The following is a 26,267-nucleotide window of genomic DNA, read 5'->3' as shown; positions in this document are numbered from 1 at the left end:
TAATTCCCATAATGGTTACCAAATTAGTAAACTAAACTCATGGTAGTATTTTGACTGTCAAACAAATGGTTGTAACTGGTGGCTGCTGTCTGTCATCCTTAGGCCTGCAGTACACTAAAAGGTTTGAAGAACACTAAGCTTTGTGAATAAAATAGAATACTGTACCACAAGCACAAAAGACTTTGATGATGAAAGTTGTTCTAACAATGAAAGAAACTCAGTTAAACACAAAGGCACGTAAATGATAGTGAATTTCAGCGCATATCTCGATATAGACAAAGAATCACTAACCCTCACTAAGGGGCAGTGTGGTCTTGTGGATAGAGAGCTGACCTTGGTGCTTGGAAGATTTGGTTCTCATACACTGGCTATTAGATTCAAGACAAACCATTTAAGGTCCCCTAAGGCCCAAGGCAAGTTTGTAATACAGCTTAGAATTTTCAGGGAGAGTATTGGCTTGCATAGGTAGAGAAAGCTGTTTACCAGGTCAGCTCTATCCTTCCCTCCCAAATTTTTCTCAGTGAACATTACCCCATTTCTGAAGGCTTCTTTGGAGAAATCGAGGGGTCGCAGCGCCATCTTGTGGTCATCTTTTTCCTTCAAAAAAATTTTTTTTCTGGATGCCTTATCATTTCATTATAGCTCATTATCTGGTGTTCTTCAGATCACAAGACTAAATAAAACTGGTATCTCTGAAGTAACCATCCATGGTGACCAAGAAGGGACGGGGAGGGGGGAAATGACACCACCTTGAATTTAGGTCCAAGCTAAGTATGTGCATATACATTAATAGCAACAATAACATTGGATTTAGAAGACCTCGGTATAGACCTTGGCTTTGCCACCTCCTACTTATGGGACCCTCCAATTACTTCCCCTGTCCAGGCCTGAGTTTCCTCACCTGTCAAGTGATGGGATCTGAGATGACCTCCAAGGATCATTTCTTAGTTCTAGAAGCCTATGCTACTGTGGTATTATTCTTAAAGGGCTTTAAGGTTTACAAAGCTTGAAAATGCAGAGCAATCCTAAGAGGCAGGCAGAGGAAGTCATACTTTGTTTATTTTACAGAGAAAGAAATTTGGACTCAGAGAGATGAAGTTATTTGTCCAGCGGTTAGAGCACTAGACCTGGGGTCAGGAAGATTCATCTTCCTGAATTCAAATCTGGTCTTAGACACTTACTAGCTGTGTGATCTTGAGGAATTCACTTAACCCTGTTTGCCTCGGTTTCCTCATCTGTAAAATGATCTAAAGAAGGAAACGGCAAACCACTCCAGTATCTTTTGCCAGAAAACTGAATAACTAAATCAAGCTAGTAAACATGGGATTCATACTCAGGTCCCCTGACTGCAGGTCCATGATTCTTTACACAATACCACACTGTCTCTTGATTAAAAAAAAAGATGGAGAATGTATTCTGGAGGCTACTGGGTAGACTGGGAGCCCCAACTCTGTGTGGCTTGCCTTTTCTCCATTTTCCCCATGCCTTTCCTATGACCTACTACTTAGTGAACCCTATTTTTCTTCCTCTCAGACCTGCCATTTTATCCCTATTCACTACCATGCCTTAGTCAACCCTGTGGCCTTATTTTTGTCACTTTTCACATGTGACTTTGTCTTCATAATCTGGCCTCAGTTCAGCTTTGACTCCCACTACTCTGCTCCAGACTGGCCTTTTCACCAGCCACTCTCATACAAGATGCCCATGGGCCTTATGGAACAGTGAATGATAACAGCAACAACAAAGATAATTAACAGAGTTGCTGAGGTAAAAAAAAAAAAACCACTAGTGGTCAATCTTCTGATGGTGAGTCTGTCCACATTTAACCAGACTGATCTTCAGGTGACAGACATGATAGCAACATTTATATAATGCTTTAAAATTCTACAAAGCACTTGACAAATATTATCTTATCTCATCTTCACAATTTGTGTGAGGTAGGTGCGATTACTATTCCCATTTTACAGATAAGGAAAGGGAATCTATGTGACTTGCCCAGAGTCATCAAGCTAGTATTTGAGGTCAAATTTGAACACAGCTCTTCCTGATGCCATCTAACTGCACCATCTAAAAGCCCAGAGCCTCAGACCCAGAGTCAGGGAGACCTGGGTATTAATCTCACCTTGGATATTTACAAGCTCAATAACCCAACATCAGTGCGCTCATCTACAAAATGGGAGGGCTGAACTTAATGACTTCTAAGGTTCTTCAAGCTCCAAATCAATGATCCTGTGTTCAGGTAATTCTGCTCAAACTTCCCCTTCCTGAAAGGCCTTTCCCTTTACCTCTACCCAACTCCCACTCCTCCATTCAAGGCATGGACGTAGTGCCCTCTTTCCCAACTAATGGCCTGGAGATGCTAGGCAGTAGATGAGAGATCTTGAGATCATAGACAGTTTTCTTTCCATCTTTTACTTGGAAGAAGGGAGTTAAGGCGAAGATTTCTATAATTCAATTCAATAATGACATTAGTGTGCATTAGTTGGTGGAGTTGTGAACTGATCCAAACATTTTGGAGAGCAATTTGAAACTATGCCCAAAGGATTGTAAAACTATACATACCCTTTAACCCAACAACACTACTTCTAGGTCTGTATCCCAAAGAGATCATACAAATGGGAAAAGGAGCCATAAGGACAAAAAGATTTATAGCATTTCTTTTTGTGGTGGTCAAGAATTGGAAATTAAGGGAATGCCCATTAATTAGGGAATGGCTGAATAAGTTGTGGTATGTGAATGTAATGGAATACTATTGTGCTATAAGAAATGATGAACAGGTGGACTTCAGAAAAACCTGGACTTATATGAATTGATGCTGAGTGAGGGGGGAAGAACCAGGAGAACATTATATACATTTAGTCACATTGTGCGATGATTAACTCTAACAGACTTGGCTCTTCTCAGCAATACAAAGTTCTAAGACAATTCCAAAAGGCTCAAAAAGGAAAAATGCTATCCACAACCAGAGACATGCAGATTGAAGCATACTATTGGCTCCTTTTCGTTGTTGTTTTTTTTGTTTTTCTTTCTTGTGGTTCATTTCATTGGTTATAATTCTTTACAACATGACTAATGTAAAAATAGGTTTAATATGAATATAAGTCTATATCAGATTGCATGTCATCTTGGGGAGGGGGATGGGGAAGGAAGGGAAGGGGAGAAAATTTAAAACTCAAAAGCATGTGGAACTGAATGTTGTAAACTAAAAATAAATAATCTTTAAAAACACAAAAAAATTACGTTAGTCACTCCCATGGGCAGCTACATAGTATAGCAGATAGAGCGCCAGTCATGGAGTCAGGAAAACTCATCCTCATGAGTTTAAATCTGGCCTTAGATACTTATTAGTTGTGTGACCCTGAACAAGTCACTTAATCCTCTTTATCTCGGCTTCCTCATCTGTAAAATGAGCTGGAGAAGGAAATGGCAAACTACTTCAGTATCTTTGCCAAGAAAACCCCAAATGGGTCCACACAGAGTTAGATGTGACTTAAACAACTGAACAGTAACCTTTGACTATAGAACTTTTGTTGTTGTTGTACAGGAAATTCCCAGGAACTCCCTCTATCAATGCAGCTTATGGTCTTAGAGAGTTGCCTGAGGGCATTAAAAATGTAAACGACTTGTTAATACACAGTATGTGCCAGAGGTGAGATAGGAACCCAAGCTTTCATGGGCCCTATTACCAACTATGCCCTGTTGCTTCTCCCTATAATACTCAGAATTTACAAAGACTTATAAAGAGCTTTCTTCACAATGCTAAGAAGTAGGTAGGGCAATTATCCTCATTTTACAGATGAGAAAACCAAGGGGCAAAAAGGAATTATTAGCTGGAGTTAAGCCCCAGGGCTGGAACTCAAACCCAAGAGAAGTCTTTTTTCTACTATACCCCTACATGGTCACATACCACCTTCCTGAAAAACATACATTTTTATCAATGGCTTAGAGTGATAGTATGGAAGGCATTCCATGACAAAGCTGAGAGTGATACCTAACACTGGCCAATAGAATCAGGAACTGAAGGGATCTCAGCAAGCTAGGATAGGTCAAAATTTCAAAGAAAAAATTTAATATTTATCATCTAGTCCATTTGCGGACTCTTATAGGTTTGTCAGGGCCCGGGGGTGTGTGCTATGTAGGACCAGCATCATTCCCAGCATAAAAGCCAGTGGGGGCCTCCCTCCCCAACTTCTCAATGATCCATCAAGGTCTTACAGACATACTGACTCAGTTCACCTGTTGTTTCCTATAAAGATCCTTGTGACTGTCCATAGGCAGGATGTTGCAGTAATGCCAGTGTACTGAGAGGGCATACTCTGAGCAAGGCTTCTCTCTTCTGCTTGAAAGGGAGAAATAATTTCAATTATTTCAACTGGAAGAGAGCGTTACACTGGCTCTGGGCTGCAATTTCAACTCCTCTAGCGTGACAAGACATTAAGGCATTATCCTGTTAGTACTGAAAAGATACTCCAAGAGTATACTTTCCAGTCCCAAAATAGGAACTTATTTTTAATCACCACTGACTTTTCTAAAATAGCATTTCCAATGTGAATTCTGCTGCTTTATGGGATCAATCAATGAACAGGATTTAGTAATAACCTTCAGGACCAGCCTTGGTGCTTGTGGGGGGAGAGGGAAACATAAAAATAACAGATGGGACTTTAGCCTCAGGGAGCTCATTATCTTGGGGAGACAGAGGAGGAAACACCGAACAAAGACTGAATGCAGGCATACGTGATCATCTCTGTTCCTCACTCACAACACTTCATTTCCTATCTTCACGTCTTTGCACTGGCTGTCCCCCGTGCCTGGAATGTACTATTTCTCTTTGACTCCCAAAGTCCCTCTCTTAAAGATGTAGTTCAGATACCGTCTTCTGCTTTTTCTAATCCCCCCAATTGCTAGTGCTGTCCCTTCTAAGTCAACAGCATTTATTTATTGGGCATCTCTTATGCACCAATCATTGTGCCAAAGATAGTCCCTGCCCTGGGGAATACACACACATACACACACACACACACACACACACACACACACACATACACATACACACAATACAAGCTTTATGTTTATTACATATCATATATGTCATATTATATTGATGTCATATAACATTACATATTATGTAATTGTTATATAAAATAGTACATATTATATACTTATATATAATGTATTAAATATGTGTATGTATATGTATACACTGAAATTTACATGTAGTTGTAGACTCCCCCATTAGAATATGAGTTTATTATAGGCAGGGTTTTATTCTTTCTGCTTGTATCCTTGGTGCCTAGTACAGTGACTGGCATAAGCTTTTAAGACTTGTTGATTTTCTACCTACTGAGGAAAAACTCCTGATGAGATCATTCCAGAAGCAGAATTAGAGTGCCTTTGGAGGTTGCTCCCCCATACTAGAAGTCTCCAGGAGGAAGCTAGGTCGACCCTTTGGTATGCTGCAAAAAGGATTCCGTACAGGTTAGACTAACTGTCCTCCAAGGTTCCCTCCAGTGCTGAGATGATATGTTCTTGTGGTCCTGTAAGGCACTGGATTCATGACTCCCATCTCCGTGGGGAGGTTAGAAGTGACTTGAAATGGCCGCTGTCAACATAACTACAGAAAATGTGGCACTGTTAAAGAGGTTCCAGCTGTTTACAATTAAAAATGTAAGAAAAATATCTGTTATAATAAAGTGCTTCTAGACTCTCAGTATCTTTCACAGTCAGTATTCACTATAAGTCTATGAGATAGCACAGGGATTTGGGTAAGTCACTCAATATCTCTGGGACCCCATTCTCTCTCAAATGTAAAATGAGGAGGATGGATGTGATATTCTTTCTCCAAATTTATGATCCTAATAGGGACAGAGGATGGACTTGTAATTTCATTGGTATAGGGAACTCCAGATAAGGAAATTTACTGATGGAGGTCAGCATCTTAGCTGCAAGTGAAGTCTTTTAAGAAACTGCAAAACTGGGGGGCGGCTAGGTGGCGCAGTGAGTAAAGCGCCGGCCCCAGAGTCAGGAGAACCTGAGTTCGAGGGAGGGAAGGAAGGAAGGAAGGAAAAAAGGAAGGAGGGAAGGAAGGAAAGAAGGAAGGAAGGAAGGAAGGAAGGAAGGAAGGAAGGAAGGAAGGAAGGAAGGAGGGAAGGAAGGAGGGAAAGAAGGGCAAAACTAGAAGAAAATCGTTTTAAAACTGGAATCAAAGATTTTTCTAGGGCATTACCCCAGGGCCAGCTCTCTCTCTTTTTTTTTTTTTTTTTTTTGCCTTTTAGAGGGTTAGAGGGCAACTGGGGTTAAGTAACTTGCCCAAGGTTACACGGCTAGTTTTTTTGTGTGTGTTAAGTGTCTGAGGCCAGAACCGAACTCAGGTCCTCCTGACTCTGGGAGGGCCAGCTCTCTTATCCACCATGCCTCAGAATGATCCTATCATTCTATCATGCTTATTTAACCTATGGAGAAACTGGGGCTCACAAAGAAGAGGTGACTTACCAAAGGCACAGGTGGGAGCATATGAATGAACTCAAGTCTCCAAGGCTCTTTTGTGTACCCTCATACTGCCCATCAGAGGGAGGCCTCGGAGAGTGAAATCTTCTAAGTCACCTCTTTCTCATGGATAGGTCACGGCCCTCATCTACAAGACTTCATTGAGTAGTATCTGAGCACGGTCTCAGGAAGTACTGGTCAGTGGCTCAGACCCAAGACCTACTGACACACACTGTGCTTTACACGGTTATCACATGGTTTTCACAGTCACCAGTCAACCTCGGGGTGCTAAGGCTGGGGGGACTATCTTCATGCTAATGTGGGAAACTGGTTAGTTTGGGGATATTATTGGCTTATGAAATTATACAAGGGAAGACCATGGTCTCCTCCAAATTGAACTTTGAGGTCCCTGTCAGAGATTAAAGCCTGGTCCAAGGCAAGTAGAGAGGAAAGGGGAAGTGGACTTTCACATAGTACATTCTCTGTGTCATGGTCTTCCATTATGGTGGGTAAGGGCTCAGAAAACATTAATCCGAGTTTCTACTCTGCTGATTTCAGAAAAATAATTTCTTCCTGGGAATAGTTTCTTCATCTTTAAAATGAGGGAGCTGAATCAGTTGATCTCTAAACTCCCAGCCTTAAAATACAAAGATTTTAAGTCAGGTCTTAGTAGCCTGGTCTGGTGTAATGCAAAGAACACTGGATATGAAGACAGAAGAAACCCAGTCTCCCATACTGTGTGATCCTGAACAAGTCCCTTCCCCTATTAATCTCAGCTTCTTCCTGTATAAAATGGGGTTAACAACCCCATTTATTGCAACATTTTGCTTCCATATTATAATCTCCTCCAAAACAGTTTATGCTGTAGTCCAACTAGACTCTATAACTGAACATGCCCCTCAGAATTCCTTATGCTTGGATTGTCATACGCCACACCCTTGGATTGTCACACGCCACACCACGCCCTACCTTTGCTTGATGTGGTTCCTACCTAGCCTTTAAAACCCAGATCCAAAACCAACTCCTTCATGAAGTCTTCCTTGGTCAATCATGGTCTTCTTCCAGGTCTTACACATAACTTTGCAAGTCAGGTGCTTATCAAGTAACATGATGCATCACAGTTGTGTTTGTCTTATGTCCCTATTAGAGTTCCATGAGAACAGTGATCGTGTCTTATTTATTCCCGCTGACACCTCCAAGGTCAAAATCACAGGATCCTCAGCATTGTCAGAAGAGAGAAAGGTGAGGGCTGAGAAAAGGCCATTGGATTTAGTCATTAAGAGATCATTGGTAACTTTGGAGAGGGCAGTTGTGGTTGAATGATGAGGCCACAGGCCAGACTGGAGAGGTAAAAAGAGACTGAAGGAAAGGAAATCAATGGTAGATGACCTTCTCAAGTTTAGCCATGAAGAGGAGAGATATGGAATAGCTAATGAGAATGGATTAAGTGAGGGTTTGTTTTTGTCTTTTAAAAGCTAGGAGAAACATGGGTCCATGTGTAGGTAGTGGGGAAAGCAGCCAGTAGAGAGACTGAAGTGAGAGTGAGGGTGATTACATGGGATCATCCTTTGCAGAAAACAGGATGGAATAGGAGCACTTATGCATGTAAAGGGGAGCTTTGTCTTGGCAAAGTAAAGGGCTACCTCATTATGTGAGACAAGGGTGGAGACAGTGGCAGAAGGCATCTGAGTGATGAAATGAAAAGGGGAGAAGATGGAGTTTTTTGGTGAAGGCTCTTCAGCAGAGGATGAGGGAATGGGGTGAGAGTGGGGGTGGACACCCAAGTAAGTTTGGAGATGAAAAGGTTTGAAAAAATGGTTGTGGTGAGTGGGATAGTGAGTCAATTAGGGAGGCATAAAGAGATTGCCTTGCTACAGGGAGGGCTCAGTTGAGATTACGTAACAGATTTGTGGTGGATTCAGTTTCGTGGTTTACTCCAGCTTTGTGGAGCAGCAACTTTGTGTGAGAAGGCAATTAATGGTGGGAGAGAACTAAGGCTGAAGCTTAGTGAGTCACTTGATTTTGTTTCAAAGCTGCTAAGTTGGTAAACTTGGAATTATCTACAAAGAACCATGAGATGCAGTGTGGCAAAATGGGCTGAGAGCCAGTAAAACCTGGGTTCATTCTCACTTCTGAAAAATTGTAGATTATTCACTTTGTCAGCATTTTTCTGCAACTCTGGAAAATGGTTTATGATGTTGCTATAACAGTAAAACTTACTACAAATTCTTTTGGAGGTGACCATAAACTATGACCCCCCCCCCCAAAAAAAAAACCCTCACTACTCCATCAACAGCAGGTATACTCTTTCTGAGCAGTCTGAGATTTTGTTTCTGATTCTCAATCTCTACCCTCCATGACCAGCCCAGCCTTCCTCCTCCATCCCACAGCTACTGCTGTCTCAGTGCTGACCTCTTCCTAGTGACCTCCCACCCCACCATCCCAACTCCTGACAGGCTCTTCCCTTGAATGAGAAAGGCTTTAGCTTCAAGGTCAAACATGGCCATTACCCCATCAGATTACACATTAGAGTGTTTCCTAGTGGGAGGTTACACTTACCTAAAAAGCACTTTCGGTGGGTGGACATTTTTCAAGTGCTGCAGAGAAGTAAATTAAAGGTGGTGAAGAAAGATAGGAAGTTAGGGTTCTTCACAGGTCCAGTTATTTGTAGCTGCAAGTTTTTGTTTTAAGGAAAGTTTTGGAGCTAAGTGTTTCAATTGATCAATCTTAAGACACTTCAAAGCAAAGTTTTTTATTTAAGGACATTTTGTGCCAAGAATCCTAATAGACTACTTGTCTTTTGTTCATGTTTTTCATTTTTATATACACATACATATTTATACTTTTTTTTGACAATAGCAAATTTAGTACAGAGCAATTCCTGATGAAAGATGATCAGACTATGAGACAAGCCCCCATCTTTATATCCAACCACCAAAAAAGTCACAGCTAGAGAAACTGGCCACCACATGAAACCATTATTATCACATTAATATTTTTCAACAGCAACAGCCCATACTCATATAGACTGAGGTGTAAATATACATTCAATTGAATGTAAGTTTATCCAAAACGTCCATAATGCCTCTGGCTCCCATGTGAGATCACATTTAATATAAATAAATCACATTTTGGATAAAGAACATATGCAAATTCTTCAAACAGTTTAAGAAGCTTATACACAAAAGCTATCTTTCATTATCCAAACACTGACCAACTGGAAGTGCTGGCTTCTAACAACAGAGGCCTGGATAGGCATACAATGGGCAGGAACTCTGTCCAAAACAGTGGTTTGGAGGTACCCTATCAGCCCTATTGGAAGGTGGTTTGCAAAGGTATCAGGAAATACTGGAATGAACTTTGGATCTTTAAGACAACATATGCCCACTAAAGTAATCAATTTGGAATCACTAATTCAGTAACTAATAATGGAAACTTAGCAGAAACACATTGGCCTGATTCATGTGGAAGAATCACAGACGACAGAAGCAGCAGTCAGTATTTAAAACAACAGGATCCTTGACTGGTTAGAACCAACTCCCTAGGAATGGTCATAAGTGGTTCCTGGAAAAGCAGTTCAATGCTGATGCAGCAAACCCTGAGCTGAGGCTGGTGAACTTGGCTGGAAATCTATGGATTAAGCACAAAGACTGGCACCCCTCCCTTTCCTTTCAGTGGGAGGAAACAAAGAAAATGCCCTTCTGCTTTGAACTTGCATCACCACCTATAATTCTTAAAATTCAAGTATGTCTGAGCTAAGTCCCAGCTTCCTCAGGACTTCCTACCTCTGCTCCTATAAAACAAAACACTGTCCTTTTTCCTCAGCCCACAAGACAGCGCTGCCCCTAATCCCACTCAATCCACACTCAAGTTATTAACTAAGCAGTTCCAGGAGAAAAGACAGATACAAGACTGCAGGACGCTCAGGTGCCAACTCCAGTCCCACTCCCAATTTCTGTTCTGGCATATGAGCTGGTCTGTCTCAGAGGCCATTCCCTACCATACAAGCGATTTGGTGCCAAACTCCCCATAGTTCCTAGTGCTGATGAACAATTACCCAGACTTGCGAGGCCAGTGAAGCCAGGGTACCTACAGAGCAACCAAAGAAGCATGCTTGTTCTCTCTAGGCCTGACCTGACCTGACCAGACCCAAACCAACTCTTGCATCTGGAATGTGATATACTGACCAGTGGAAACTTACAGGCCCCCGAACAGTGCCCCATTGCTAACACAAATCTAGAGGTGACTCTAGATCACTAAAATAAAGGACCAGGGTGGCAATTTATGCTCATCATCAAAGGGTACAGCCTTGACCAAGAGGAAGGTGGCAATTTCTATTTATGATTAACTTAATACTAGGAGCATCTCTCTCTCTCTCTCTCTCTCTCTCTCTCTCTCACACACACACACACACACACACACACACACACAGCCCTGTGTCAACAACAACAAAATCTACCTTCTTTTGGTCCCTAGCAATAGGGATGGTTCTGAATTACCGTAAGCTGCAAGGAAGCTTACCTAGGAACATTTCTGAGATTCGTAAACATTTACCCTTAAAATCCTAAACGAACATAAATGTATGGAGACTGAGGTATTTGTGCTGAGCATGGAGTTCCCTTGGAAAAGGATCAACTTTTATGATTTGTCTCATGCAGAATACACCAATTTTGACCTATGTTTCAAAAACAAATCTAGGAATAATGACAAAGGCACTGTTCAAAATACAACTTTTTGCTGTTATTAAAGGACATAACATCCTAATGTTTTCTGCAAACTTATGTGGAAATCTGAATCAACTTTCCCCATGCTTAGAATACAAAAACCAAAGCTCAGGAAACAAGCCCTGAGGTCAGGAAACATACCTTTAAAAAGGAACAGGCAAGGAAACCAGATATAAAGAGGAAGGTCCAGGCAAATCCACCATCTGAAATCAAGACCAGCATTCCAATAACCAAATTCCCACTTCCAAGTTCTGGAACTATGGGGCCCTTCCCTTACTGAGAGACCAGAGTGGGCTCTATCCTTCAATTCTGTCACCAACCAATTTACTCAGTGTGGCCTTGGACAAGTCACTTCCTCTTCAGGCCTCTGTTTCCCTAGGTCCCTGCTTAATCCCATGGATGTTCTCTGAAGCACTTAATGGAAAAGCTTGAAATCATTCAAGTAGTTAATGAACAATACTAATCATTTTTACTCTTCAGTTAACTGTTGTAGCTTTTCACAGAGAACCAACATGTTTCAACACAGCATTTTGAATCATTCTGAAAACTGAGAAAAACCACTGTCCTTAAAATCCCAGTCCAACCACTTAAGGTTTGTTGATCAATTCACTCCATCAATCTGCTTGTGGGCCCAATGACACACACGGCTGTTGTACAGAAGAGACTCCCTGCTCTCTGAAATAGAGACATAGATGAAGATACAAGATAGATGGTGGGAGTTTTCATGAATAGCTTTGCCACATTAATGTCAAATACTTGTCTTTCTTTGGTTGGACTACTCTACTTCTAGTTGAAAAAAATCACTGGTCACTGTATGCTCTTCCCTTTCCAGTATCTGACAGGGCTTTGAGAAATACATTGGTGACCCAATCTCAGCAGCTCTGGAACCTTTCCCTATTCAGGGTCTGGAACTATGAAGGCTACATATTTCTCCATGATTCAAAGCACGTTAGGTCAATCTACCCAATGCCCAAGGCAGCCATCTCCTATAGACCAGTGAATGAGTTCTCCCTGTAAATTTATTTTATTTTTTGCTTTTTGGAGGGCAATTGAGGTTAAGTAACTTGCCCAAGGTCACACGGCTAGTTGTGTGTGTGTGTGTGTGTGTGTGTGTGTGTGTGTGTGTGTGTGTGTAAGTGTCTGAGGACAGACCTGAACTCAGGTCCTTCTGAATCTGGGGCCGACACTCTACTCACTGTGCCACCTAGCCACCCCTCCCTGTAAATTTAAGATCAAAGTGGGAGAAGAAATGACTTCTCTAACTCTCCAGTAGCTCATATAGTTCCTCAGATTTCAAGTCCTTTTCCACCATATTACACATCTTTATTAAGAAAATTTTGTTCCTTAAATGTTCCTTTGAGCTTTAATTCATTAATTCCCTAATACTTCATCTGTCTACAGACTGTCATTATCACCAGGGTTCCCCCTTTCCAGTTAGTGATCTTAAATGTGCATCTACTTCCTTCGAAATAAAAAATTAGATTTTTTAAAGCCTTTCAGACCCTGAAATAGGAATTATTTTGTTTCCTATTTTCTGACATCCCTTCAGTATGTTTACTCCTGTTGTGAGAATAGGAAACAAGATCAGCTTCAGAATATTTCCTCTCTCATTCCTCCCCCATTCAACAATGATTCATTCTCTCTCTCTAACCTCTACTTCACCCCTATTTCTGTAATCACCCCATTAGATAATTTTATTCTCTTATGTTTGGGGTAAATTATACAATCAACTGAGCTCTGATGCAGTGCTTATATAAGGAAATGAAATTAAACCAAATCATCTGCAATGATTAGCTGGGCATTTCTGCCATTTTTGTAAAACAACCTTCCCCTCATTCTTCATTTAAAAAAAAAAATTCAATGCATTGTTTTTAAGTCCACTCAACAATGTTCAAAGAAACCCCGCCCCTCCACCCCTGCCCCTGCAAAACTGCTAAAGCCACCTTCCTGTAACTGAATCTTGCATATCTTGTCTGCCTTGAATGTGCCAGTCTATCTATATCACTTGGATGAAAAAAGACCCCATTTCCCAATGAATGACAACTGATGGCAATAGTACTTTTTATCCCAAATTTTTAGAAAAAGTCTCTGTTCACACCCCTCTCCCTCATACCTATTTTCTAACAACCTCAGCCCCTCCTTCCAAATTCCTTCCCTACAATGCCCTTTCCTGGCAGTCAAAGAGGGCTGTGTCCTGGGGTGGGGAGAGGACTGGATCCAGGTGACTTCGCCTAGCACCACAGAGCTTCAGACATTTGCCTCCTGCAGGCTCCATGGGGCACCTCCTGGCAGCAGCGACCTCCCTGAAGTAGAGAAAGCCCCAGATTAGAGACTTTCCTGAGGTGGGTGGAGAAAAGACTAGATATTTTTTGCTTGTGGTCCAGTCAAAAAAGTATTCTTTACAGACTTAAATTAAATGCTGGTGAAGTGAGCAGAAACTACCTACCTGCCCACCTAAGGATAACTTTCAGGCACTAGCGCAGAAAAGCAAATTCCAATGCCTTGTACTGCAATGCTGTCCTAATGCACAGGAATCTACTGTGCAGGAAGAACTCTGCAACAGCACCAATGAATGACCACTGAGTCATGACTCCTACAGGATCACAATATAAATTTCAGCCTACTTAGATTCATTCACTCACTCACTATTTTTACCACTGATTTTACTAAGACAACTTAATGTCCTTTCTTTTTTTAAAAGAGAAGGCTTCTATCTGCTTAACAATTCTCAGCTATTCCCCCATTCTTTGAGGAAATGAGTGCTAGCAGTTCAAAGGTCACTGGTAATATGCTGAACAGTTCAGCCTTCCTCCTGATCTGCAGATACAAAGCCCAGTTCCCTTCCTCCAAGACCCTAGGGCAGCCTCCCTTTCACTGTTCCCTTCAGCACCTCCACAGCAGACTCCAAATGGCCTACCCAAGCATTCCTACGTGCTGCTCACTGTATCCCAGCTCCCCTTACTGAGCACAGCTCTTAGTGCTTGGTGCTGCCTTCTTTCTCATTTACTCATGATACTGCTCTTTCTGAACCAGAGAAGGCCACATTGCAGTTTCCCAAGACTTGATAACTAAATTTGGTCTAACTGTCCCTGAATACTACACTGGGGGCTCTTGTGGAGCTAAGAAAAGCCACATATAACTGGCAGGATGGGCTACGTTCTCCTCTCTAGTCTCAAAAACAGAGCTCACCAGGAAGTCAAACCAGATGAGTATTCTGGGAAGATGAAGCAATTGTAATGTACTTGTCAGATTGCCCCACCTGACCCCTCCTTAAGTGTTTAACAAAGAATTCACATGAACTATATAGACTGAAAAACCAAGAACATTTTCTTAACCATGCTTTTTGTCTCATGTTCCTGCTACTGGTAATTAAGACAGTCTAGGCAAAAACTATCTTATATATGCCATTTAACAGAAGGATGTTAATTTTTTTTTCTTTTTTCAGTGTTTAATTCTAGAATCTTTCACCCCAGATACTACCATTAGCTTCTGGTTTAGCTAGAATTGGCACTAACAACTCAGGCTAGAGGAGCTATGGAATTGCAAGGCTTCTCAGAGGAAATTACATCATACTGAAAAGGGTGATTATCCATTGTAAAAGATAGTTTTCCTCCTCTTCTCTCTTTTCACCCCTTTTCTTCCTTTCTGCCTTGTTTTCCTTCCCTCCTCCTTTTTCAAAAAGAATGGAACACGTATGTAAAAGCTGTCAATCAAACTCAGCAGCAACCCAGACTATAAGGAATTTTGTCATTGCTAAAGTACCTTCTTGTGACAAATCAGACACGAATATGGTTCTTGTACTTAAGATAGTGAAAGTTACTTCTTGTGTCTAAGGTGTGTGTGTGCGTGTGTGTGTACTCAAGGCCAAAGCCATCTGCCTGGGTATAACATCATTGCTTATTAAGACATTCTGACAATAAAATGTATAATCAGTCAATACAGTCGAGCTGACCAGATGTACAATAAAAGAACAGCAAATTTTTTCAACAACAAATTGCAAATGAGATCACATTTGCTGACTTCAGAAAAGAAATAAGCATGGTAAACAATATTGTGCTCACATTTCAAGATCAGATTGCGAAATAAGTAGGACAATCTTCTTTTCTAACAGCATATTTATAAAACCAATGGAATGCACATTATTCCACTGGAGGGGATACAGAGAGTAGAGAATCAGAAGTTACAAGTGCCATGAGCTGGAAAAATAAACCCTGGCAATACAGTTTAATGTCCAAAAAATTCTTCATAAATAACACAAAAGATTTTTAACATGCAATCACTTATATTAAAAATGCCAGTGTTTTCTGCATGTGACATACAGCCACTATCCAGAGTCATGAAATGTGATTTGCAAACAACTTGGTTCCTTGCTTCCCACAACCAAGAATGCTGGTTTAGTGGCTGCCAATTCATTATAAGGAATGCAGGTTATCATCAGAAAACATTTTAATTATATACAAAAGTGATTATCAGGATGATTACACAAAATACAGATGTAAATGTACACCTTCTATAGATTCAGGTAACAATGCTGTGCTTTAGCAAATTCACTGTTTCTCATTGCACTAAAGAGCTTGGACTGAGGTGAGAGGCACTAAACATCAAACTCCAATCACAAACCAGTGAAACATAACAGAAGCACGAGTCAGAGTTGTCTTCCTTTTGGGCAAAAAAACCAACCAATGTTGTTGGCTTTAGAATGAATGGCTCACTCTTCTTACACCACTGCACCCCAAACAAGGACGTCATCAGATCTATGTGTTTCATAATCAAACTGAGTGGGAAAAAGGTTCACTCTGGGCTATGGTTGTGACATGGCAAGAGGCCTTTGCTGATTTACATTTTACAATACACCCCATCTACAAGAGCAGAATTTCGAACTGGAGGATGAGCTCATGAAACTCTCTCAAGTTCTAGGAACATTAAGTCCAACAAACACCACCTTCAGACGCCATTCTGCTGCCAATGCATTTTGAAAATCCCCAAAACTGAGGTTTTAAAAAAGGGATTTGGATCCCTGATTTTCAAACTCTGACCAGGCATCATTTAACTCCATGAAGATCATTTTGGCATACTGCTCATATGGCTGCCCGGCGGCCTGGGAAGAAAGAATAGACAGACATCAGAAACTGGCAGCTTTTTCCCTAGAGATTCAAGCAAGTCTTACCTGGCCTTCCCTCTGTCACCCCCACTCCCAACTTCTATGGCACTAACCAGAGCCACATGGCAAAAACTGAGAGCAATGTCATGTTGGCCAAGCACCGGAGGCCACTCCCAAAATGTCCACAAAGCTGAACAGAAATTGCAGAGAGAAGCTCCTCAGGGGAAGAGGAGTTACAATTGGGTGGATCCGTAGATCAGAGAAGCTTTGCCATCACTGACAAAGTGGCTCTGAACAGTCTGTTCTTTTACCTCTCTCCAAAATCTCAGTGGTAAAAATATCCCATGTGATTTGTTCTTGAGGTGAATGGACTTTAACAGTGGCAAAGCCTGATCCTGGCCTGGAATAGTTAAGTTTCTCATCAGGAAATAAACATCAGGGTCAAATAGTTTCTTCCGTCACATGAATACCCTCTCAAATTCTCCACTGGTTCAAAGCTCAGCAGTGTAGTTCACAAAGGCAAGGGTAATATAACATCTGCCAATGTCGGTAAATGTGGTTTAAATAATGGTACCCTGTAACTATGGGCTTCATATCCTCAGCTATAATCAGATGCAATTCTCTCATCAGATCCTCACAATGACCCTTGAAGGACAGTTCCTGAGACAGCATTCTGCCCTATCTAATGGGTGACAGGCTCAGCACTCTGTCTTTAATAAACCTTTGGGCTAATGATCAAGCCTTAGCTTAACATAACTGCATAATCCTAGAAGAAGTAAGCTGGGTAACAGGTTTCCAATCTGCTCTGCAGTATCCCAGATCACAAGAAAGGCACTCTCTCCCTGATCATTCAAGCACTGGGACCTTCTCCTGATTGTGATCTTGAACATACAAGGATGAGATAAACAACAAAGACAATAAGGATAATGACTGAACAATTAGTCCTGGCCAGTTATCTCAAAGCAAGGTACTAACAAACCTATAAAGGTGTAGGTAACAGAGAGAACTTTCATTATTTCCCCTTCTTCTCCCCCCATCAGCCACCCCAGAAACATCCAGATAGCAAATGTGCACCCAACACCAATCACAACAGCAAGAAAGTACTTATGACTCTACAGAGTCCATCACCAACTATAAAGATTCCCTTTCACAGTTCTTCAGTAGCAATAATGGCATTATCCAAGAAGTACAGCAACCTTTTAAATTCAACCTCCTCCACCAGCACATAATTTGCTTATAAATCAGAGCACAGAACAGAAGATGCAAATTTTTCAGCTACTTAGTAACACTGCATTTGATATATTACAACATTTGATTACAAAATAGCCTTAGAAGAAAATGTAAGTTATTCAACAGAGCTCAAGCATCCATAAACATATTTTAAAATATTCAAAAAATGTTTATGCTTTAATGTAGATAAGAATCAAAATTATTCAACGCAGTGCCTGCAGTAAAAGCATCCATTCAGCTGAAAAGCTTTTCCAAGTCCTCATATCCTGACTTCATTATGAGCTTGCAGCTCAAAAACAAAAGAAGTGGGGTAGGAGGGGGGGACAGAAAGAGAAGGAGCGTGAGGGAAAGAGAGGGACAGGTAGAGATGGAGAGAGAGGGAGGCTGAGGAAGTCCGTGGAGGGGAGGGGGAGAAGAAAATCCCACAGGTACCTTGGACAGCTCACCTTGTCTGGATGAACCACCAGCACAGCCTTTCGATAGTACTTCTTCACCTGCTCAGGAGTCACCAGGTCTGCCATGCCAACTGGTTTCCACCTGCTTTCTCCCTCCCAAAGCACCATGTGCAGTGTGGAAATTAGTGCTCTTATATTTCTCTCTTTTCCTTCAATCCAATCGAGAAGCTGAGAAGGTATGGGAAAGAAACTTAATCTGTACATCTGCACACTTACAATTTCAATTCATTCAACAAAACTCTTTATATGACTTTCAGGAACACCTGGTGTGAAAACTCTTTCCACCAATGAGGATGCACTCCTCTTTTGTAGCTTATAGTCTTATGAAAGACCTATATCCATCATGCCATAATGCTGCTTTTCTTTTTAAAGAGAAAATAAAACATCATAGAGGCAGCTAGGTGGTGCAGTGAATAAATAGAGCACCAGCTCTGGAGTCAGGAGGACCTGAGTTCAAATCTGGCCTCAGACATTTAACACAAAACTAGCCATGTGACCTTGGACAAGTCACTTAACCCCAACTGCCCTCCAAAAAGCAAAATAATAATAATAACTTAAGATATTTCTCAAATAGTAGAAAAACATTTACATACAACTGATGCTGTAATTACTTATCTCTACATTAAAGTTAGTATTTTAAGAAACTATTAGACAATACTTGCTAACCTAGTTTGTTTAAATTAAAATATGTAGGAATTGAAAATGTTCACTTGTTCCAATTAACCTCCAGGAAATAATTAGTCCTAGGTTAGTGAGATTTTTGACATTCCTTGAAGACAAGAACTAGCACCATTCAAAATTACAGCTTCTAATTACATGAGTTCAGTTAAATTACAAAATGGAGCTAGCGACAACTTGTAAAATCATCTAGTTCACACACACACACACACACACACACACACACACACAGACAAGACACATACACACACACCCTTTTTATTAGCCAAGGTCATATAAACAGGTAGCACCAAGACTAGAAGTAAGGTCTCAAATTCCACAAATAGGAAGGGCTGATGCACTAAATACTGACCTTAGCTAGGAACTGGTCCTAAAAATAGTTACAGATTATATAATAAATAATCTTTTACCAGGTCTCAAAAACTCTGTCTAAATAAAATGGTCTGTTGGTTACCAGAAGTAACCTCTGCTCCTTTCTTCTAAACTCTTATAACCGTGTTCTGCTGACCTTTGCCCTTACTCTGAATCACAAAATGAGATGCTTGAGTTTGGAGGAACCTAGGAGTGCATACAATCTAATGACTATTTTAATAAAGCATGATTTGGCTTTGTTTTATCACCAAGAGGGTGTCCATTCAGTACTACTGGAGTACAGACAGTGACGGGGTATATACCCACCACCTTGACAAAGTAGCCCATTCCACCTCTGGGCAGCTCTAACTATTAAGGAAGTTGTTCTTCATGCTGACCCGTATAAACCTGCTTCTCTCTATAATTTCCGCCCACTGTAGTTCTAATTCTCCAATCCAGGACACCAAATACAACATACTTAAATCCTCTTCTACATGGCAAATCATTAAACAATGAAAGACAGCTATCATGTCCCACCCACACCCTCCACCTATTCTGCCCCCCCCCCCGCCCCAATCTTTTTTCCTCTAGGAGAAATAAACATTCTCAGTTTATTCAACATAGTCCTTGTATGGCATGATTTCAAACATTTTCACTATCTGGGTTAATTATCTTCTGGATACACTTCAGCTTTTTAGTGACTATTAAAATATGGCATCCTAAATTGGAGATAATAGTCCAGATAGAGTCTGAGAAACCCATAGGTCAACAGGACTATCGTATTCCTTATTCAGGATACCATACTTGTATTAATGCAGCCTAATGTCAAATGATTATTAGCAACTGTGGTCATGCTGTTAACTCATACTGAGATTGAAATCTACTAAAATATCCAGGTTCTTCCTTCACATGAACTATTACCTAGCCATACTTCCTCCTTATCTGTATTTATGCAGCTGAATTTTGTTTTAGAATTTTTTTTTTACTGTGAATTAAACACCAAATAAAGCATTTCCAGAAACAGGATAGAAAAGACTCTACATGATATTGCAAATCTCTCATTATGTAAAAGCTTGCTTTTCTTTTAAAATATATAATAGGGAAGCCAAGATGGCAGAGTAAAAGCAGGAACTTGTTAGAGCCCTGGCTCCAACCACCTCCAATACCTATAAAATATGACTCTTAACAAATTTTATAGCTGCAGAACCCACAAAGTGACAGAAAGAAACAAATCTCCAGCTGAAGGCAGCCTGGCAGGCTGAAAGGAAGGGTCTATTGCAGTGAGTTGGGGGCCAAGCACTCCCAAATGAGGGCACAGACCACAGGTCAGACTGGCCAGAGCAGACTTTAGGAGAGTGAATCACCGGCAGCTATGGTGGTTTCAGACTTCTCAACCCATAAACACCAAAGAAAAAGTAAAAGGTTAGTGGGAAACTGTTGGAACTGGGTGATGGAAGAGCACGGTCCAGCCCCTGCCCCCAGGGTTAGAGGTGGCAGCAGCTCAGCAGCTCAGCAGCTGCTACCATGTAGCTACCTCCAGAGCTCAAGAAATCATTCAGAGGGTAATCACTTTTGCTTTGACCTGCTTGGATCTGGGTCCCAGTCTTGGGTGGTGGTCCTAGGATGTATGGCCAATGTGGCAGAGCTTGTGGTGGCTATAGAGAGGGCACCATCCTCACAGCTCGAACAGCTCTGAAAACTGTGAAAACCCCAGCAATTTGGGACACAGCTCTCTCTACTCTTGAAGCAGAGTCTACCCTGGCAAAGAGCTCAAAAGTCAAGTAACTGACTGCCAAGACGAGCAAGCAGAGGAAGTGCAATTAGACCAAAGAATCCTTGTTTGGGGACAAAAAGGATCAAAACATGGAACCGAAAGAAGACAATAAAGTCAAAACTCCTGTATCAAAAGCTTCTAAGAAAAATATGAACAGCTTATAGGCCATGGAGGAGCTAAAAAAAAAATCTTGAAAAGCAAGTTAAGAGAAATGGAGGAAAAACAGGGAAAAGAAATGAGAATGATGCAAGAAAATAATGAAAAGCGAGTCAACAGCCTGCTAAAGGAGACCCCAAAAAATTCTGAAGAAAATGACACCTTAAAAAAACAGAATAACTCAAATGGCAAAAGAGGTCCAAAAAGCCAATGAGGAAAAGAATGCCTTTAAAAAGTCAACTTGGTCAGATGGAAAAGGAATTTTTAAAAAATGGAAGCTAATGACTATATGAGAAATCAAGAAGCTATAAAACAAATCCAAACAAAGGAAAAAATAGAAGGCAATGTGAAATATCTCATTGGAAAAAGCACTGACCTGGAAAATAGATCCAGGAGGGATAATTTTAAAATTATTGGACTTCCTGAAAGCCATGATCAAAAAATGAGCCTAGACATCATCTTTCAAGAAATTATCAAGCAAAATTGCCCTGATATTCTAGAACCAGAGGGCAAAACAGAAATTGAAAGAATTCACTGATCACCTCCTGAAAAAGATCCCCAAAAGAAAACTCTTAGGAATATTATAGGTGGTCAAGGGGGCGGAGTCAGGATGGCAGAGTAGAAACAGGACTTCCGCTGGGCTCTTGCTTCCATCTCCTCCAATTCATATAAAAGGTGACTGAACAAACTTTGGAGCTACAGAACCCACAAAATGACAGAGAAGCTAACCTCCTGCTGAGGACAGCCTGGCAGGCCAGCAGGGAGCAGCCAATGCAGTGCTCTGGGAGCCCAGCCCAGCCCCAAGGGAGCCTGAGGTTTTAGCCTCAGGGCAGCCGCAGCCACAACCAGCCTCCAGCTAGAGGGACTCCAGATCACCAGCAGCTGTGGCCATTTCCAGAATTATCAACCCACAGAAGCTAAGGATAAAGTGAGAGTTCAGTGCAATGTGGACTTTGGGACCTGTGAATTCGGGAGTGTGGTCGGCCTTTGCCCCCAGAGCAAGAAGCGGCTGAGGTGCAGCCACCATGCAGCCCTGCCACCGCCCCCCACATGGCCGCTTCAGCGCCTGGCCTGCAGACTGTAGGGGGACCAAGCGACCATTCTGAGGCGTAATTGTTCTTGCTTTAACCTGCTTGGATCTGGATCACAGTCTGGGGTGGAGGTCCTAGGGTGTGCGACCAGTTTGCCAGAGCGTGTGGAGGCCTCAGAGAAGGCACCCAACTAACAGCTCCAGCAGCTGATAATACCCCAGATATTGGGACAAAGCTCCCCGCTCTGGCAGCAGAGTTCTACTGTGGAAAAAAGCTCAAAAGTCAAGTAACTGAGTGGCAACATGAGCAAACGAGGGAAGCAAGGCAAGCACAGTAATCTGACTTTGGACTCCTTTTTTGGGGACAAAAAGGATCGGATCATGGAACGGGAGGAAGACAGTCAAGTCAGAACTCCTGCACCAGAAGCTTCCAAGAAAAGAATAAGCTGCTTACAGGCCACAAAGGAGCTTAATTTACATCATTCATTTCCACAAGATTTTGAGTTACAAATTTTCTCCCATTTTTCCCCTACCCATCACCCCAAAACAGCAATCCCACTGAATATCCCCTTCCCCAATCTGCTCTCTCCTATATTTTCCCCCACTCCCCCCTCCAACTTTCCAGTAGGGCAGGGTGGATCTCTATGCCTGTATATCTTATTTCCCAGTTACATGTAAAATAATAATAAAGTATATAATAAGTTCAACATATAACTTTCAAATCTTCCTTGCTTATCTGTGATTCCTTTTGGCCTTCTCTTCTGTGCACTAAAAAAAAAAAAAGCTTCAGGGAGGCTAGGTGGCACAGTGAATAGAGCACGGGGCCTGAAGTCAGGAAGATCTGAGTTCAAATCTGGCCTCAGACACTTAACACAAAAACTAGATGTGTGACCTTGGACAAGTCACTTAGCCCCAAGTACCCTATCTTCCCCCCTCCAAAAAGCAAAGAAAAAATATGCTTCAATGACCACCTTTTCTTTTGGTAACTCTATGCCCAGTCCCTGAAAGGGAGGAAAGGAAGGAGGAAGAAGTAACAAATAATCAAACAAAGGATTTTATCTGCACCCATCTTACTGAAGTCTGAATCCTTCATCCAACTAAATATTAGTTAGCCCTCCTAGTCTCAAACTTAACTGAGAAGATAGACCATCCAACATGAACTTCTTCATCTTTTTTAGTCTATTCCTCTTCATCACTCTTTTCCTATTCCTATTGTTTTCCCTCCCATCTCTTCCAGGAATTTGCCCTTTTAATCATCTTTACTCCACCTCCCTCCACCCTCGGCCTTCAATCTCTCCATATCCACTTGTGCCTTCCCTGCAGTCTATAAACATCCTAGGTCTCCCCAATCCTTAAAAATCTTTCCTTTGTCTCCTTATAAAATATCATTCATATTCTGTCCCTCTTTAGATCACACTAGATAAAGCATTTGTTAAATACTTACTAAAAAACAGAAGGAAAAGTAAAGATAGTCACTGCCCTCAAGGAGCTTACGTTCTAATGAGGTTGAATCAGGTTACAAGTGAACATGGCTGGCTGGCCTGGACACTTCCTCAAATGGAGGTTCCAGGAAGGAAGTCACCAATCAGAAGAGGTGTCTTTTGGGGTAGAGGCATCTCCAGAGAGATGAGGCAGAGGTAGAAAAATCCAGAGTCAATATTAGAGCTAAGAAGTGATCATGGCTTGCCTAGGCACTTCCTGACACAGAGATTCCTTTCACAGTCAAACTCCTAGGGGGAAAAATCATCTGCCACTTTTCCTCCTCCCACTTACTTTGCAATTCCTTGCAATATGGCTACTGATCTCACTGCTCAACTCAAACCAGTCTCTCAAAAGTTACCAACAATCTCTTCACTGTTAAGTCAAATAGTTTTTTCTCACACTTCATCCTCCTTTACCTCTCTGCATCTGATACTACTGAGCAACCAATGGTTGGATGCTTACTCCTTCTTGGGTTTTCATGACACTGCTCTCTTACCTAGTTTTCCTCCTACCTCTGTTAACTGCTTTTGATCTCCTTTGTCTGATTCTTATCTACATCCCACCCTCTAACCACAGTTTTGTCTTGGGTCTTCTCTTCTCTCTTTATAATCTTTTCTTGGTGACTGAATTAGCTTGTATGGGTTCAACTGTTATCGCTATGTACATAATTTTATATACCTAGACCTAGACTCTCCTAAAGTTATCAAAACATCATTTTTTGTGTTCTGCAGGAACTATAACCTTTCTAGTCACCAACTCTTTGGTCCCAACTCTCGTCAATTCTGCCACTACATGTTCGCTTCCCTTCATTCACATGGCCATCATCCTAGTTCAGGTCTTCTTCAGCTTTCCCCTGGGCTATTGCAACAGGTTCCTTATTAGACTTACTTGTGTGATCCTTGCACAAGTCACTGAACCTCTCTGCTCTTGAGCAGGGATATGACAGGATTTGTACTTCATGATGATTGTTTTGGCAGAATCAGAGAGGGGAGTGACAGGTTACTGGTATTTGAACCCAGGTCTTCCTGACTCCAAGTTTAATGACTATTCCTATACCCCATTACCTCCAAAGCCATTCCTTCTCTACAGGCAGCTGGTGGTGCAGTAGAAGATAGAGTATTGCACCTGGCGCCAAGAAAACTGGAGCTCAAATCCACCCCCAGACTCTTATTAGCTGTGTATCACAGAGCTGGGCACTTTTCTGCCTCAGTTTCCACATCTGTAAAATGAGGACAGTAACAGCACCTACCTCTTAAGGTTGTTGTGAGGATCAAATGAGGAAGTATTATTAGTAAAGCACCTGACAGAGCCTAGCACATAAAAGGTCATTCCCTCCCTCTCTTTCTAGTCCATCTCCCTACCATTACCTGAATATTCTCTTAATGAATTGCTCTGATCATTTCACCCCTCTTTTTTCCAACATTTCTAGAAACACTCCATTGTCTATCAAATAAAACATATGCCCTAGCAATGCAGGCTTCCACAATCTAGGTCCAACTTACCCTTCCCATGTTATCTTCATTTTGCCACACTAGCTGTTCTGCCCTCTTTCATTTCCAGGCTCATGCTTTCTCCTATATCCTAGATGGGCTCCTATTCTCCAGCTCCCCAGCTCTACCTAAGAAGGTTCCCACTCCACTCTTACTCCTTCCTCCAAAGCCTAAGTCAAATGCCATCTTTCTTCCCTGAAGCCTTTTCTTAATCCAACTCTCAGCTAAACATGCTCTCTCACTCCTCAAATTTCTCATAGCACTCTATCTGGACCCCTCCTTTACACTTATCCCACTCTCCTTTGTACCACAGTTATTTATGCACATATCTCTTTTCCTTCATTACATTGTGAACTCCATGAGAGCAGGGTCTGTGTCTTATCTGTCTGAATTTTCAATGCCCAGCACAGGGTCTTGCAAATAGCTGATATTCAACAAATATTCCTGAAATGAAAGTTAAGGGTCTGAGGATTTATGTCAGTCTCTTCAGTGCTCTCATCCAGTCTCTTAGCCGCAGAACGGCAATCTTTGCTGCTTCCTCCATGCCCCCCTTTATTCCCCAAAGAGAATATTCTCCTCACCAAGCAAAACTTGTTTATGCATCCTATTCCCTTTGGAATCTGTCTGTCCCCAGACCATTCTTTCAGCCAGATAAATTCCTGTCGATATGCTAACCATCTCATGAAAAGAATGCCTTGAGTCACTTCAAATGCACTCTGTTTGAAGAAGGGCCTTGGAGATGGAGAGAGATTGCGTTTTCCTTTTAACTGTACACACTGCACTGCACTGCAAACCATGAAGCCCTGGGCAGTCCTCCGATGTGTTCCCCAGTATAATGCTTCATACAATTCACCTTGTCCTTCCCTTATGCAAAAACACAACTTTGAAGAAAAACATTTTTCTTGGGAATCCTCCTCTTCCAGTTGGCAAATGGGTTTTAGACACATTCCCAGGCAATGACTCTGCAGCAGGTACTAAAGCGTCTTCCTCCACTCAGAACACAAGTGAAAGGCAAAAAGTCTAGGGGATGCCAAGGAATGCTCATGGTACTATTCAAGAGTCACTCACTATCCACGAGCTTTTTCACAACCTCTTCTGACCCCAAAGGCTCACCATAAAAAGCATTTTCTACAGAAAAGAGCTTTTTTTAAAAAAGCAAAACTTACATATTCAAATATGGCAGAAACTAGCAACTTCATCTTCAGCTCTGAAGTTTGGTATTTTATAGGAAGGCATACATACAAAATGCAGATATCTTAAAATTTTTAAGAAATTTAATTTTAAGAAATGGAGTTCTATAAAGAGCACTCTTA

At 41.5% G+C, this 26,267-nt stretch overlaps 1 protein-coding gene across 4 annotated transcripts in view; it reads right to left on the bottom strand.

Moving 5' to 3' along the window:
* Nucleotides 1-9,219: 9,219 nt before the first annotated feature.
* GAK (cyclin G associated kinase) overlaps nt 9,220-26,267 on the bottom strand; it is a 133,003-nt gene continuing 115,955 nt past the window's right edge. For all 4 annotated transcript variants that reach the window (XM_069072528.1, XM_069072534.1, XM_069072542.1 and 1 more), the window contains 2 exons: nt 17,985-18,161; nt 9,220-16,305 (listed from right to left, as the gene is read on the bottom strand). In XM_069072528.1, coding sequence (XP_068928629.1) covers nt 16,204-16,305; nt 17,985-18,161 — 279 coding nt within the window. In that variant the 3' untranslated portion in view covers nt 9,220-16,203. The remainder of the gene's footprint in view (nt 16,306-17,984; nt 18,162-26,267) is intronic.

This window comes from Petaurus breviceps, unplaced genomic scaffold (genome assembly GCF_028583685.1).
Source record: "Petaurus breviceps papuanus isolate PSGF00001 unplaced genomic scaffold, PetGlider_PUasm1.0 140, whole genome shotgun sequence".
NCBI lineage: Eukaryota > Metazoa > Chordata > Mammalia > Diprotodontia > Petauridae > Petaurus > Petaurus breviceps.
The sequence above is the reverse complement of the archived record's forward strand: the minus strand, read 5'-3'. Positions and strand labels throughout refer to the sequence as shown.